The sequence below is a fragment of the Microcaecilia unicolor genome, chromosome 2 (genome assembly GCF_901765095.1).
Source record: "Microcaecilia unicolor chromosome 2, aMicUni1.1, whole genome shotgun sequence".
Taxonomy (NCBI): domain Eukaryota; kingdom Metazoa; phylum Chordata; class Amphibia; order Gymnophiona; family Siphonopidae; genus Microcaecilia; species Microcaecilia unicolor.
Genome location: NC_044032.1, coordinates 117,469,988 through 117,486,194, shown reverse-complemented (window position 1 = coordinate 117,486,194; position 16,207 = coordinate 117,469,988). Strand labels below are relative to the sequence as shown.

Sequence of the window (16,207 nt, the reverse complement as noted above, 5' to 3'; positions counted from 1 at the left end):
TTGCTCTGTATCACTGCCATAGCCAAACACACCAGTGCCCCTGTAGGGATCACATCAACTGCAGGTGAACATGTAGGGCAGTGCACACGGCCAGTCTGTTTTAGAAGGGAGTGTGGAGCATGGTGATGTGTACTCAGCAAGGAGGTAAGCCTTTGCTCTGCAAGCTGTGTCAAGTAATGGATGGGCAGATGGACAAACAAAAAGCTTATATTACATCAGTTGCTTTCTAGAAGCTTTCGTGGCTTGGATTAAGCTAGTAGGATGTGCTTAGTGAAGGCATAGAGGCAGAGGGAACTCTCAGTCATGGGGTGCAAAAGCCTGGAATATTATAGAGCTACAGCATCATTCAATGTAGGAGTGGGGTGGGAAAGGCACTGAACAGGCAGGTGCACCAGCCATCTTTACAGCTACCATACTGGAAGGCTCATCTGCCCATAAGCCATAACGTTGTGAAAGCGAAAGTATTTTAGGACTGGGAAACTGTATGGGGCTACAGCAGTGTTGAGAGCGCTCCAAAATTTGCTCCTTTGAGTCTGGACCTTTGAGTGCGAAAATATAGTACTGTATATTTATTTATTTGGATTTTGCTCACACCTTTTTCAGTAGTAACTCAAGCTGAGTTATATTCAAGTACACTGGATATTTCCCAGGAGGGCTCACAATCTAAGTTTGTACCTGGGGCAATGGAGGGTTAAGTGACTTGCCCAAGATCATAAGGAGCAGCAGTGGGATTTGAACCGGCCACCTCTGGATTTCAAGACCGGTACTCTAACCACTAGGCCACTCCTCCACTCGAATATAAACTAAGACAACATTTTCCCCCTAAAAAAAAAAGGGGGGGGGACTGTTAACATGAATGTAAACTCAGGATTTATATTCATGCATTCCTTTCCTTCCCCCTCCAACCGTTTGTCCAGCATTCCTTCTTTCCCTCCCGTAGTATTCCTCCTCCGCTGTGTCTCCCATCCTGAATCAAAAGAGCTATCAATTCCTCTCTCCCCCATCCCCTCCCTCTAAACAGAGGAAGCCTCCTTCCTGGACCCACCTGTAGAAGCCTGACCGCTTCTGGGCCTATCATATCGACCTGGTGGAGGAGTCTGGGAAAGAGCGATGCTCCATCACTTCTGCCAAGGCTGTCTTTCTCATACTGCTGAAAGCTGTGGCAGCCATTTTTGGATTGGAGCCTGCTCCAATCTGAAAATGGCCGCCATGACTTTCCACAGCAGTCTTGCAAGGCTGCCATGAGAACTCACAGCATCCATTTTGAGACTGGAACCAGCATGGGAAGCAGCAATCCCCAGTCGCTCCTGCCAATCCCGGCTTCACAGTCAAAATGGTTGCTGCAATTAGATATCATTCCTGCCCCAAAAAGACTTCTAAAGGTAGGCCCAGAGAGGGCCCTTGGATGGTGGCAGGAGAGTGGGCAGAAAGCAGTTGGGTGGTGGTCGGAGAGTGGGGGGAGTTTGGTTTCAGTCAAAAATGAACTTTCCAGCCAAAACAAAAGCATGGCTGAACCAGGACTGGATTTGGGGCCAGTTCCAACTCAAAGGTGAATGGGAGAACTACGAAGAAACTGATAAGACAAAAGCAGAATTGCTTAACAAATATTAATTTGATGTTCATAAAGGAAGAACCAGGAGCAGGATTGTAGAAGTCAGACACAAACAAAAATTGAACAGATCATTAAAGTAATGTACAGAAGTTCTGGCTACTCCAATGTGTGATCATTTCAGTGTTTAATCCTCAGAGTCAGGAGGACTAGAAATGAATAGATGTCAGAAAAGTGGATAAAAGGAGGCAGCTGGAAACTACATGCTGGTTAGTCTGATCTTGGTGGAGAACAAATTAAAGAAGTCATCCCCCCCCCTTTTTTTTTTTAATATGCTGACCAAAGAAATTGCATTTTGGTATTCCTTCCATTATGTCATTTACAGTCATGCTTCTGGCTATTTACAACTCACAACTATAAGCAAAACTATGTATCAGAACATGACATGTACTACATTAGTCATCATACTGACGAGGAGGTGCATTTTTGAAAGAACATCCAAGTTGAACGTCCTGCTCATAACACCCCAAAAAAACAGGATTGCCTGTTTAAAATAAGTAAGAAGAGCGTTCTTGCACTGAAAACATCCCAATGAACAGCCATTTCCTAAAATGAAACATCCAAAATATGAATGTTAAAAAAGCAGGCACAAAAACATCTGTATGGAATCACTTGTACAAATATGGCCACAGACGTCCCTGCAGAGCAGAGGGGCAGCCTTGTGGTCAGTTCAGTGGACTTTAAACAAAAGGACCCAGGTACAAATCTCACCCTAATTCCTTTAAATGTTATTGTGAGCCCTCCAGGAACAGATAAAAACCTACTGCACCTAAACATACACCACTGCAATAGCCATCATGCTTGCAGGTCTTATAAATTCAGTTACAGTAGGTGTTGTATGTTCCAGGAGGACTTAAAAATATTTATACAGAAATAAGAGTTAAAGTGGGAGTTACACCTGGGCTCGTTGTTCAAAGTCCTTTGCACTTACCACTAGCCTACTCATCACATTTAATTGCTACTATATAAGGAATGGTCATAATACATGAAGCTATCTTAGAGCAGTGTGAGGGGTCAGAAACCATTGGAAGATCAAGAAGGTGTCATGCATTCATCCCTCCAGTAGTCAGCTGCTCAATCAGGGCACCTTTCTGTACCATGGTTGTAAGTGACAGGTCTTGATAAAAATGTCCCTCTTTTTTGCCTTGGACTTTTCTTCCCATTCCATTACCGCTGAAAGACATCCTAATTTTGGGCCCACCCCAGACCTGCCCAAAACATGCCCCCTTGCTATTTGGATGAACTGCAATCAAATTCTACCTTTTGAAAACCACAATTTGGACTTTTTGGCAGATGGAACTTTGTAAGTCTAAGTGCTTTGAAAATGAGTCCCAAACTACAAAAACTGCCATGTGCCATTCTTCTTTTCGTTCATACTGTATGAGGATAATCTGTTATAATTCTATAGTTGATTGCACTATTAAAATTTATTCCATAAAAACAAAGTTGGAAAAAAGTGAACAGAGTCCCTGCTAGAACAGAGAATTGTGCAGTTTCTGGAATCCAATGGATTACAAGATCCAAGGCAGCATGGTTTCACCAGATGTAGATCCTCCAAGACAAATCAGGAGGAGAGCACTAGATATGGTAATGACAGGAGGAAATGCAAAAGTGGTAGTGTTTTTAGATTTCAGTAATATCATCCTATATAATAAAACGCACCTTCAATGTTCTGAAGCCGAGAAAGTGAAGCCTTGAAGCATTCGTGCGCTCTGTAAGGCTCCATCTCCTGAATTGACGTCACTGAGTTCCGGGTACGTCACCCGCAGCACTGACCAACCGCAGGACAGCAGCACGAGGCACCACCCCTGTCATCATCGACACTACGCCACACCCCCAGTCGCCGCCGCTCATCCCTCCACCCCCCCCCCCCCCGAGGTCGCCCCTGCTTCCCCCCTCCACCCCCCCCCAGGGTCACCACCATTTCCCACTCTCCACCCCCCCAAGGTCGCCACCGCTCCCCCCTCCTCTCCCCCCGAGGTCACCGCAGCCACTTCTCCACCCCTCCACCCCCACCTCCCCAAGGTCGCCGCCCAGGCCCAACAGCTAATTGAAGCAACAAAAATGCTTTTAAAAAGCAAACATGGCACCGCAGGCAGCCATCAGGCTCCTCTCACATCACTGCCCCTGGAGCAGACCCCGGAGGAGCGCAGCGATGTGAGAGGCGAGAGGAGCAGCTGCAGAGCCGACAGCCAATGCCTGATGGCTGCCTGCAGTGAGAGGCTACAGAAAGAAAGAGGGGACACATTGGGAGGGGGTGCTAAGACCAGAAAGGGGGTGCTGAGATCAGAGAGGGAGAGGGGGTCCTGAGAGGGGAGGTGGAGGGGGTTGTGAGACCAGTGTAGGGGGGTCCAGAAACGTGAGAGGGCGGGAGGGGGGATCATTGAGAGGGGGTGCTAAGACCAGAGAGGGGGAGGGGGTCCTGAGAGGGGGGGGGGTGGAGGGGGTCCTGAGAGTAGAGAGGGGGGGTGGAGGGGGTCGTGAGACCAGAGTGGAGGGGGTCCAGAAACCTGAGAGGGGGGAGGGGTCCTCAGACCACAGAGAGGGAGGGGGGAGGGGGTCCTAAGACCAGAGAGGGAAGGGGGGAAGGAGGTCCTGAGACCAGAGAGGGAGGGGGGCAGGTATCTCTGTCACACACACACTCTCTCTCTCTCTGACACACACTGTCTTCCTCTCTCTCACTCTCACACACTGTATGTCTCACACTATATCACATTCACTCTTTATGTGTCACACAGTCACTCTAAACACTCTCTCGATCTCATACACTCGGTCTCACACATACTCTCACACTGTCTCACACACACACTCACACCCACACTCAATCTCTCTCTGTCACACACACACGCACATTCACTCTCTCTCTCACACACACACACGCACATTCACTCTCTCTCTCACACACACGCACATTCACTCTCTCTCACACACATAGTCACTCTCACACACACTCTCTCTCAAACATACACACTCTGAGGAAAACCTTGCTAGCGCCCGTTTCATTTGTGTCAGAAACGGGCCTTTTTGACTAGTATATTAATAAAACTCAGTTCCCTTAGTATAGGCCCAAAATTGACTGTCTGGGCAAGAAACTGGTTGAGAAAGGGTAGTAGTAAATAGAGTTCACATTGAGAAAAGGGAAGTTACTAGTGGTGTGCCACAAGGAATGATCCTCGATCTGGTTCTTTGCAATATTTTTGTAAGTGACACTGTGGAGAGACTGTTGAGAAAACTGTGCCTTTCTGCAGAAACGTTTCTGCAACAGAGTTTGGCAGCTAAGATTTAATGCTAAAATCAGCATAGGGAGTGAAATTCTGTGCAGGAAATAAGACTGGGATCTGAACTGATAATGGTATCATCTAAAGTGGCCAAACAGGTAGATAATGGAATGGCAAAAAGCAGAAGGGGTTCTAGAGACTGAGCTGATCATCTGTATGGGCAGACTGGATAGGCCATACTGTCTAAGGAGGTTAGAGGTAGTACAGAGGTCAGTGACCAAAAGATATGTGAGGGAAAGAAAGCTGAAAAACGAAAGGACAGGATGAGGCAGACTCAGGAGCAATGTCAAGAAATATAGGGGTCGACATTCAAAAAGATTTAAGCAGGCAGGAGAGGCTCCTGTCTGTTTAAATTGGCCTCTCTGGCAGCCACCGATATAAAATACCACTTAACTGAGAAGTGCAGCTTATTATCAGCAATAACCGGTCATTTTGTCATCAGGCCATAAGGGGTGAAGTCAAGGAGGAGCCGGCAGTTATGCAGGTGCTGGAAATACTCAGTGTTGGTGCACACATAACTAAGTGAGCACACAGCACTGCAAAAAAAGGACTGAATATCAGTCAGCACCCGCGTAACTTCTAGGTACTGGTTTGAAGTGTGTCCGTCTCCCCTCTCATCCTTCCTCCCCCTCCCCCCAAACCCCAGGCCTACCTGCCCAATTCCTGGTGGTCTAGCGGGAAATGAGCAGGAGTGATGACCTCTTGCACCTGACCATCACAGCTGCCCCTTCAAAATAGCTTGTCACAAAACAGAGGGAAAGCAGCATACAAAAGCAACCAAACAAACAGAAAAAGTAAACACTGGGCCTTCAGGAATGAGAAAAATGCAATCCTTTATTAATGAAGGATTGCATTTTTCTCATTCCTGAAGGCCCAGTGTTTACTTTTTCTGTTTGTTTGGTTCCTTCAAAATAGCTGCCATGTCCTCTAGCCAGGACCCAGCAGCTAGCACATGATGAATTAGTCTCAGATGTGGCCCCAGCACTGAATATCTAGGGCCAATTCTGCCTGTGGCGGTCAGTGTTTAAAAATCTCCAACTGCCACGGGCTGAACACTGAATGGATTTGGTTTTTTTCAAAGAAAGGGTGCTGGATGCCCGGAATGCCTTTTCAAAAGTGGATAGACAAAGATGATGACAGAATTCAAAAGGGAGTAGCATAAACACAGAGGATCCATATGTAGAAACAATATGGATCAAGCACTGAGCGCTTTAGCTCAAAATAGTAGTGAAATTACTTTGTCTAATTGTAAGATGGCAAGAGGGAGTAGCCCTCACAAAGCACCAATTACAACCCTGAATAATTTAGTAGGCAGTTTTAATGGGCCATTGTGATTTTCATCTGCTACCATCTACTATGTCAGCATTTATTTATTTATTTGCTGCATTTGTACACCACATTTTCCCACCTATTTGCAGGCTCAATGTGGCTTACACTATGTTGCAAAAGGTATAATCATAAACAGAGTAAGAGGTATGGTCTAATTTAACATATTACTGTGTAAGAATTTAGGTAGATAGGTCAGTAGAATTACTTACATAACACAAAATAAAACAAGAAAGATATAATGACCAATAGTGATAATGTGATTAACATAATCAAATTAGAAGGTATCAGTATTAGTTGGTTAGATTTAGAATGGAATCAAGTCATTAAGGAGGATTTTTAAGTCTCTTTGAACAGGTGCGTCTTCAATAACTTCCGGAAGGTTGTCAAGTCATGCATTGTTTTTATAGCATTCGGTAGTTTATTCCATGATTCCATGCTCAAAATGTATCAGTTTATGAGATGAACTTTGAGCAATGCAGTGCTTACCAAAACTATTTTGGCCTTTTACCCTATTTCCTAGCCAAAATAAGCCTTGTGACCCCAGCCTTAGCTTTTTTCCATGTAGGCCAACTTGTAGCCTTAGCTGACACTTCCATTGAAGCCCAGCCTCCCACTGAGCTCACACATGTCATGGTACCCTGCATGAGAAGATAACACCAACCTCTGAGGATGTTGGGTTTGTTTTTTGTTTTTTTACATTGTGGTTGCAACCCCAAATGAGGATTTTGTGACCCCCATTTTGGGTCACAAACCCTCCCAGTTGAACCACTACATAAAAGGCTATGTAATCATTTTAGTAACAATATCTAAAGCATAAATATATCAGAAAACAAAACATTTTCAATTACAAGTTTCTGAAATATTTCTTTTATGTGCAACTTTAAGCAACTGTTTTAAATATTAAAGATTTGCCTCGCATAATTAGATTTAAAAACTATGTTTGTTTTATTTGGCAATCCATATACTCATGGGCATAGCTTGGGGGCAGGGGGCATTGCCCCCCCAATGCAGGGCCAGCACAACCTGACTGCAGGCAGCTCTTGGTCCCCCCCTGCCTGCCCTCAGCTCCCCGACAGCCCTCCTCTCTGTTCCTGCCACCCTGTGCTTAAACCTTTCATTTTAAGTCACAGCGGCAGTAGTGAGAAAAAACAGCACAGCAGACTTGCCTCTAGCCTTTCCCTTCTCTCTCAGTGTCCCACCTTCCTCTGATGATGTATTTCCTGTTCCCGCGAAGGTGGGACACTGAGAGGGAAGGGAAAGGCTGGAGGCGAGCCTGCTGTGTTTTTTTTTACTGCCATCGCTGCAACTTAAAATAAAAGGTTTAAACGCAGGGCGGCAGGAACAAAGAGGAGGGCTGTCGGGGAGCTAAGGGCGGCCAGGTGGGGCTGGGTTGGAACTCGAACTCGGGGACTGAAAAGGGGGGGAGGGCTAAGGCAAGTCACTGGACATGGATGGAAGGGGAGGATAGGGAGCAAAGGAGAATCGTTGGACATGGATAGGAGGGGAGGGGAGAGGACAATTGCTAGATACGGATGGATGAGCAGGGGAGAATGGAGAATTGCTGGATGAATGGAGGAGAGGGCAGGAGAGAGAGGAGAGTTGCTGGACATGGATGGATGAAGGAGAGGGCAGGGGAGAGAGGAGAGTTGCTGGACATGGATGGAGGGGAGGGAAGACAGAGAAGAGAAATGTTGGACAAGGAAGAAAGAAAGAAAGAAAGAAAAAGAAAGAAAGAAAGAAAGAAAGAAAGAAAGAAAGAAAGAAAGAAAGAAAGAAAGAAAGAAAGAAAGAAAGAAAGAAAGAAAGAAAGAAAGAAAGAAAGAAAGAAAGAAAGAAAGAAAGAAAGGAGATGCACACGGATAGAGGGGTAGAGAAAGAGGAGAAATGCTGGACATGGATGGAGGGGAGGGAAGACAGAGGAAGTAGACGCACATGGATGGAGGGGAGGGGAGTGAGGAGAAATGCTGGATATGGATGGAGGGTAAAGTGCTGAATTTAAGGGCTGTATCGGAACACTTTGAGGGTAGATGCTGAAACTTGAGGAAGAATAGGGACAGGGCTACAGATGGTAGATGGGACGCATAAGGACACAGAAGGATGCTGGACATGGTGAGAGAAAGCATGTCAAATGGAAAGAAGGAACTGTATAAAACAGAAGACACTGGGATCAAAGCGAATAGAAAAACTAAATGATCAGACAAAGGTATTAAAGTATTTTATTCTAAATTTATTAATTGGAATGTGTCAGCTTTTGGAAATGTGCATCTGTGATATTTTGCACGTAAGTTTCAATTTCTCTAGTATTGCTGCATGCCGTGTCTGACTTCTTGAGGTAACTTTCCAGTTCAGCATTTTGCCTTCATATTTTTTTATTTCTAGTTCCTTGTGTCATATCTGTCGTGTCTTGTGTTTTTCATGTGGAGGAGTGGCCTAGTGGTTAGGGTGGTGGACTTTGGTCCTGGGGAACTGAGGAACTGAGTTCAATTCCCATTTCAGGCACAGGCAGCTCCTTGTGACTCTGGGCAAGTCACTTAACCCTCCATTGCCTCATGTAAGCCGCATTGAGCCTGCCATGAGTGGGAAAGCGCGGGGTACAAATGTAACAAAAATAAAAATGTGTGACCAAGGTGCAGTATTCTGCTAGCATGTAGTATTTGCAGCCCTCTTTGTTTTGTTTTTCACTAGATAGTGTATTGGAGTTTTAGAGCCGGTGTAATTACAGTGCTGCCTTTCCACGCATAAGGTTGTAGCTCGTCCTGACCTTTGAATTAGTGCTGTTATGGTTTGGTAAGGTTATGAGTGTGTTTTTGCAGAAGTTTGTGTATAGTGTTTTACAGTGGAGAGATTGTGTATTGGCCTTACTGAGGTGGCACCAAAACATCAGAAAGGGTTTCAGAGCCTAAATCATGACACACTACCTCTTGAAGTATCTACATATAGAGCCTATGCATTTCTAAGGTCAACACTGGCATGGTATTGGAAAGGGGGTGGGGAAATACTACTGGAGAGGAAGAGTGAGTGCTGGGTAAGGAGGAAAGAAGGAAGTCAGGGAGAAAGAGATGGCTATTTTGGGAAGAACCATAATGAATATGTATGATATATGCAAATGAATATGCTAATATGTACCACCTCATCCTTTACCCCCCAAATGAAACAGTCAAACTACGCCCATGCATATACTACTTTTTGTGTGTCCCCTAAAGCAGAGGTTCTTAATCAAACATGCGGGAAGAGGTGCAGAGAGGGGTCTTGAAATCTGAAGAAAACAGTGAAAACAGTTTTCAAAAAAATAAATTTGCCCAGGTAATTAATGCATGTCCAATTTTCTAGCACCGTAGCTTTAAATATGACTTTTATGGCAATAGTTCCCAAACCTGGTCCTAGAGGCACCCCAGCCAGTCAGGTTTTCAGGATATCCACAATGAATACTCATGAGAGATCTGCATGCAGTGCCTCCACTGCATGCAAATCTCTCTCATGAATATTCATTGTGGATAGCCTAAAAACCTGACTTTTATAAGTATATTCACACCGATTCAAACTTCTAAAAACAAAAATCCACATTACAGATCAGTCTAACAGAACCTGCACTGCCTGTTTAGGCTGGTGTAGTGGTAGTAATACAACAACTTACTACTACTGCTGCTGCTGCTGCTACTGTTGGTGGAAACCGCTGCTTCATCATCCTCCTCTTCAGATTCAGAGTAAAATTCTCGATCAGGCTTCACATTTTTCAGTTTTGCTAATGGTGTCCGCCATTCTTTCATCTACAAAATTGAGTAGAGAGGTGTGGTAGCCATGTTAGTCCACTTTTAAAGTAATCAATAGAAATAAAACAAAATAAAACATGGAAAAGAAAATAAGATGATACCTTTTCTATTGAACATAACTTAATACATTTCTTGATTACCTTTCAAAGGTTGCCCTCCTTTGTCAGATCAGAAAAAATTAAAATCCAGACATTATGAGGGCAATTTTCATACTCCCTGCATAGCTGCAAAGTCTATGGGTATGCTTTAGCCATAGTCTTTGTGCCCATTTTAAAGGCATGAGTGTACTCTCACCTTGACATTTGCTGATGTAAAGTACCCACATTTTTATATCTCCTTTTTCTGTGGGTATTTTTCCAGCCAAAACAAACACATTTGTAAAAGTATAAAATTACATGCACTGTTGCAATCCCAACAATAAGCCTTATTTGTGCACAGGTCGGGCAATTTTCAGTCATTTCTGCTACTAACACATCATCAAAAACAATATTTCCTACCTGAAAACACTGACCTTTTAAACAGTTAAGACAGGGTTAGAATATGATGTTAGTATAAAAAATGTTAACTGTATCAAAAACGGCAGCGTGACCTCATGTAGAGACATCAAATAAAAATGGGCCCAAAACACTCAAACACACTTTGTAGTCATTTTCAACTTAAAACTATGTATGAACTTTAAAATCAAAAGATCAAAGGTGTACTGGGTTGGATTTTAGGGTACAAAATATTGATGCAAAATGGCAAAGGCAAGACCAAATCAAGACATTTTTGATTTTGGTTTTCACAAATTGGTATAGAACCGGAATGGTCCACTACAAAAAAAGCTTTTTAAATATTTAACTCCCCCACCACCCCCACCAAAAAATTCAGCTAACACTGGTCAGTGAGTTGTTAAAATATCAGCCACTGTGGGCTTTATATACCCACATATTCAGTGCCAGTATCTAGATATCAGCCAGTGCTCAATATCTGGGTATAAGCTGGACAGCACTACTTACCTCAGGTGCCAGCGATATCCAGACAGGTACCCAACAGGCAAACAACGTTAGGACAGCCTTCTGTCAAGCCCTAACTTTATCCGAGCAAGTTATCTATTCAGCAGACTAAATATCACTGATAACTGGGTAACTCCAGGCTCTGCCCTGAACTGCCCCAGCACTACCCAGTTAGTGCTACTGAAAATCTGGCTAGGAATCTGTCAGCAGGACTCTTCTGAGTAGAGACCAGTCCTATCTGGATAGGTCCCACTGAATATGACCCCTGGGTCTTAATATTTCAGCTGCTTATTAATGACATTCTCCTCCTGAAATCTGAGTTGTTCAGAAATGATACTAAGTTGTATCTATTGTTTATCCACACAAGTCTCTGTAATACGTCTTTCCCTCCTTTGGTGGCACATGCACCTTGGTGTCTTAGGAGGAGGGGATGTTACATGTGATTACAACAGAAGGTAGAAAGAATTGCCCACATCCTCCACCTCCCAAGCTCCTGTATTCAAATTATCAGATAGGTAGCAATCTACAGAATAAAACAGTACGGTTTTAAGATAGAATTAGACAAGCAGGGAATATTTTGAAAATTACAGCAATAAAATCACTAGCATTTTGGCAATAAACAAGGAAATTTATTTTATTACAAAATCATACAAATGTGGAAGCTTGACAATACTACAGCGGTCTGTAGTGGAAGACAGTGCTAAATCTATTATAAATCTGAATGGAGAGTAAAGATGCAAGAATTAGAAGGCTAAAATGCATCATGATCCCAGTCCCCTTTCACAGTTTGCTTTCCTCTAGCCTTAGTTGTAATCTGAATCATTAGTATGAAAACTCCTTTCAAGGACTTAGGAAACCAGAAAGGAAGTAGAATAAAATGGAAGGTGTTAGGGAGAGAGTTAAGCAGACTGAAGCAAGTCAGGATGCTATTTTCCTTTCTCCCTCTCCAGCAACTCATGATAAACAGCAGGACCATAAAAATAACAACAAAAAAGGCCCTATCTGGTATGCCCATCTATGCCATCTAATAGGCCTTCCTCTCCCTTAGAGATGCTATGTACTTGTGCCAAGCTTTTTTGAAGTCAGATACGTCTTCATCTCCATTGGGAGACTATTCCACATTCCAAGGCAGTACCAAATGAAAATGTTAAATGCTGTGCAGCAAATGGGATAGAATGTCCTTCTGCCACAGCAGAAAGCTGTTTTTGCAGGGCTTGTAAGATTCATGGATAATTGTGGGGAACACAACATGAACTTATGCCTTCTACAACTCAAGCAACTGGAGTCAAAGATGAAAAGAATTCCAGAAGGGTGAGGACAAAAGGAAGTAGAACAAGGCTTGAAGCCTAATAGTAGTAACTCTTGTTGTGGCACTTTCAGTTAATATGGAACCTCTAGATCCTCTATGGCTGTGTATGGATACAGACTGCAGAAGAGGGAGAAGGCAGATCAAGGTGATAGGGGTAGATCAGGAAGCACTCAACTAGAACAATTAAATTTACCTCCCTAAATACAAACTGGGAAGTCAACTTCAAAAGCAGCTGAACTACTACTGTGGTAAATCACTGTAAGCCTTTCTTGGGCAGGGCAAGTCAATCTATGGACCCAAACAATGCCTTGAACAGCATTTTCAGGATCCAGCAGTCTGGTCAGTATGCAAATTCTTCCCTCCAACACCTGGCTAGCCTGAGACTTAAAAAATAATAAAAAAAAAAAGCAGCCCATGCTGCTCCTCATCTTGTAAGATGTCTTAAAATAGCACACCACAAGGGGTAGGTGGTATGTGGAATCTGGGCTCTGGTATAATCCATTAGAACAAGGAAGTTATGCATGTATTTATTTACAAGGAATTTAATATACCACTTATCTAGGATTTCCCTCAGCAGCTAACAAAAAAACATATACACAGTTAAAAATCAGAAAGATATATAAGCGTAATTTTATAAAGCATTTTCTAAATGTAACTCCTGTTTACAAATGAAAAAGGATACCTATAAATTATTAGGGTATGCCACATAACATAATTAACTGCATTAGGGCCTTTTTTATTTATAGATTTAAACAATTATAATCAAAGAAACATATATACTTGATATGAGAAAAGAAATACATTGCAGAGTAAACTCAAAGGAAATAAAAAAAAAAAAGATTAGTCCACAATAATTTTGACTCAAGAAAGAAAATTAAATAACACAAGTTCAACTAGGAACTCCTAGTAACACAATGAAGAAATATCACTAACAAAAAGCAGATATGAATAAACTACAGCAGCCAGCAACGTGATACCATGAGACTCAATATCCACTAAGGTTACAGTTACCTCCCGAGACTGCAAAAACTCCAGAAGCTGTTTAGGCTCAAAGAAAATATAATTCTTACCTAAATTTAATACATGACATTGAGAAAGAAATTTCAAAATATAAGTGCCATCAAGAGCTTGGACTCTCACCCCAAGGGTCAAGAAGTCCTTTCGGCACTTCTGTGTCACAAACGAAGGATCAAGAAAAATACAGTGTCTACTTGTTTTAGGAAAAATATAGTGCCTAATTGTTGATAGCCAGTGCCAACAGAGGGATGGAAGTAACCTAATTCTGATGAGCTGTTCAGGGATAGCAAATATACATACCTGTAGCAGGTATTCCCTGAGGACAGCAGGACATTCATTCGGTGGGTGACATCATCCACAGTACCTGGTGCAGAATGCTACCTAGTGTAGTACAACTTTAAGAGCTCGTGGCAGCGCTCCCACCACACATGTGCAAGTGCCTTTCTGCCCGCCACGAAAGCACGGAACTAGCAGTACAGTAATACAAGACAACTCCAAGAGTAGGTGAGAGAGTATGTGAGAATTAATGGTCTGCTGTCCTCGGAGAATGCCTGCTATAGGTAAGTACCTTCGCTTTCTCTGAAGAAATGTGGCCAGTTGATTCTCACATGTGGGAATCCCTAGCTACAAGGCTCACTGAAACATCATCAGGACAATAGAACTCGCAACAGCAAGGCCACAATGTTAATTAACCTGAAACGATATAGAAACCGTGTGAGTACAGCCTGGAACAGAATAAAATGGGCATAGGAAGGTGGAGTTGGATTCTAGACCCCAAACAAATTCTGTAGGACTGTCTAACCAAACTAACTGTCGCATTGGGTGTCTTGCTCAAGGCAATAGTTGGATGTGAATGTGTGGACTTAAGAACAAGTTGCAGCTTTGCAAATCTCTTCTAGAGAGGCTGATCTCAAGTGAACTACCAACGTCGCCATGGCTTTGACATTATGAGCCTCAGACATGACCCTCAAGAGTCAACCCAGCTTGGGCATAAGTGAAAAAAATGCAACTGAAGATTGTGCGTTTCCCCGATGGTGACCCCCATCCTATTGGGATCAAAAGAAGCAAAAAGCTGGGTGGACTGACCGTAGGGCCAAGTCCACGCCAGGTAAAAGGCCAATGCTTGCTTGCAGTCCAAGGTATGAAGTGCGCTTTTGCCAGGATGGGCATGAGGCTTGAGAAAATGTTGGAACAACAACTGACTGGTTCAGATGGAACTCCGATACTACCTTAGGGAGGAACTTAGGGTGTGTGCAGAGAACTACTGTGTTATGATAAAACTTTGTGTAACGAGGATCTGCTACTAGGACCTGAGTGGCCTAGTGGTTAGGGTGGTGGACTTTGGTCCTGGGGAACTGAGGAACTGAGTTCGATTCCCAGCACAGGCAGCTCCTTGTGATTCTGGGCAAGTCGCTTAACCCTCCATTGCCTGCCACATAGAGCCTGCCATAAGTGGGAAAGCGTGGGGTACAAATGTAACAAAAAAAAAAGACCTTGTGAGCTGAAGTAACTGTCACCAAAAACAAGACTTCCAGGTCAAGTACTTCAGTGTACAGGAATCATGTGGCTCAAAATAAGCCTTCATCAGCTGGGTAAGGATGACGTTCAGGTCCTATGACGCAGGTGAGGTTTGACAGGGGACTCTATCAAAAGCAAACCTCTCAGGATGCAAACTAGAAGCTGTCCAGAGATGGGCTTACCTTCCACACAGTGATGGTAAGCACTGATTGCACTGAGGTGAACCCTTACAAAGTTGATCTTAAGACCAGACTCGGAAAGCTGCATAAGGTATTCAAACAGGGTCTGCGTAGGGCAAGAAAGAGGATCTGGGGCCTTACCCTCATACCAGATGGCAAACCTCCTCCATTTGAAAGAATAACACCTTTTAGTGGAATCTTTCCTGGAAGCCAGCAAGACTTTGGAGACACCCTTAGGAAGATGTAAGGATGCAAATTCTAAGCTCTCGACATCTAGGCCGTTAGGGCCAGAGACTGGAGGTTGAGACATAGAAGAGACCCTTGTTCTTAATTATGAAGGTCGGAAAACACGCCAATCTCCAAGATTCTTCGGAGGATAACTCCAGAAGAAGCAGGAACCAAATTTGCCTGAGCCAATATGGGGCTATCAGAACATTGGTTCCATAGTCTTGCTTGAGCTTCTGCTGTCTTCCCTGAGCTTCTGCTGTCTTCCCCATGAAAGGGGTGGGAGGATACACATACAGAAGGCAGGTCCCCAATGGAGGAGGAAGGCATCTGACACTAGTCTGTCATGTGCTCTGATCCTGGAATATTACTGAGAGACTATGTGATTGTAATGAGTGGCAAAGAGATCCACTGAGGGGGTGCCCCTCACTCAGAAATCTCTTGGGCAATGTCCATGCAGAGTATCACTTGTGTGATTGCATTACCCTGCACAGTTGGTCAAGCTGTTGGATTTGCGCACCATATATGTGGCTCTAAGAACTATCCTGTTCTGGACAGTCCATTACCACATCCGGATAGCCTCCTGACATAGAGGGTATGATCTGGTACCCCCCCCCTGCTTGTTGGTGTCATACATTTCAACCCAATTATCAATTTGAATGAGCACAATTTGGTTGATCAGCTGATCTATGAAAGCCTTTATTGCATTCCAGATTACCCTAGCTTCAGAAGGATGAAGTGAAGATCTGTCTCCTGGGCTGACCAAGCACACCGAGTGTGAAGCCCATCTAAGTGAGTTCCCAACTCCAGGTGGGATGCATCCATCAGCACTTTCTGTGGCTGAAGAATTTGGAATGCAAGACCCATTGTCAAAATGGATCGAACTGTCCACCCGAGGAGGGATTAAATTAACTCCAGGGATACTCAGATGACATCCATTAGGTTCCCAATGGCTTGACACCACTGGGAAGCTAGGGT

At 43.7% G+C, this 16,207-nt stretch overlaps 1 protein-coding gene across 1 annotated transcript in view; it reads right to left on the bottom strand.

Moving 5' to 3' along the window:
- Nucleotides 1–16,207, bottom strand: part of AP3B1 (adaptor related protein complex 3 subunit beta 1) — a 1,191,861-nt gene that overhangs the window by 622,914 nt on the left and 552,740 nt on the right. Inside the window, exon 18 of the mRNA XM_030193246.1 lies at nt 9,851–9,983. Within this exon, the coding sequence (XP_030049106.1) occupies nt 9,851–9,983 (133 nt within the window). The remainder of the gene's footprint in view (nt 1–9,850; nt 9,984–16,207) is intronic.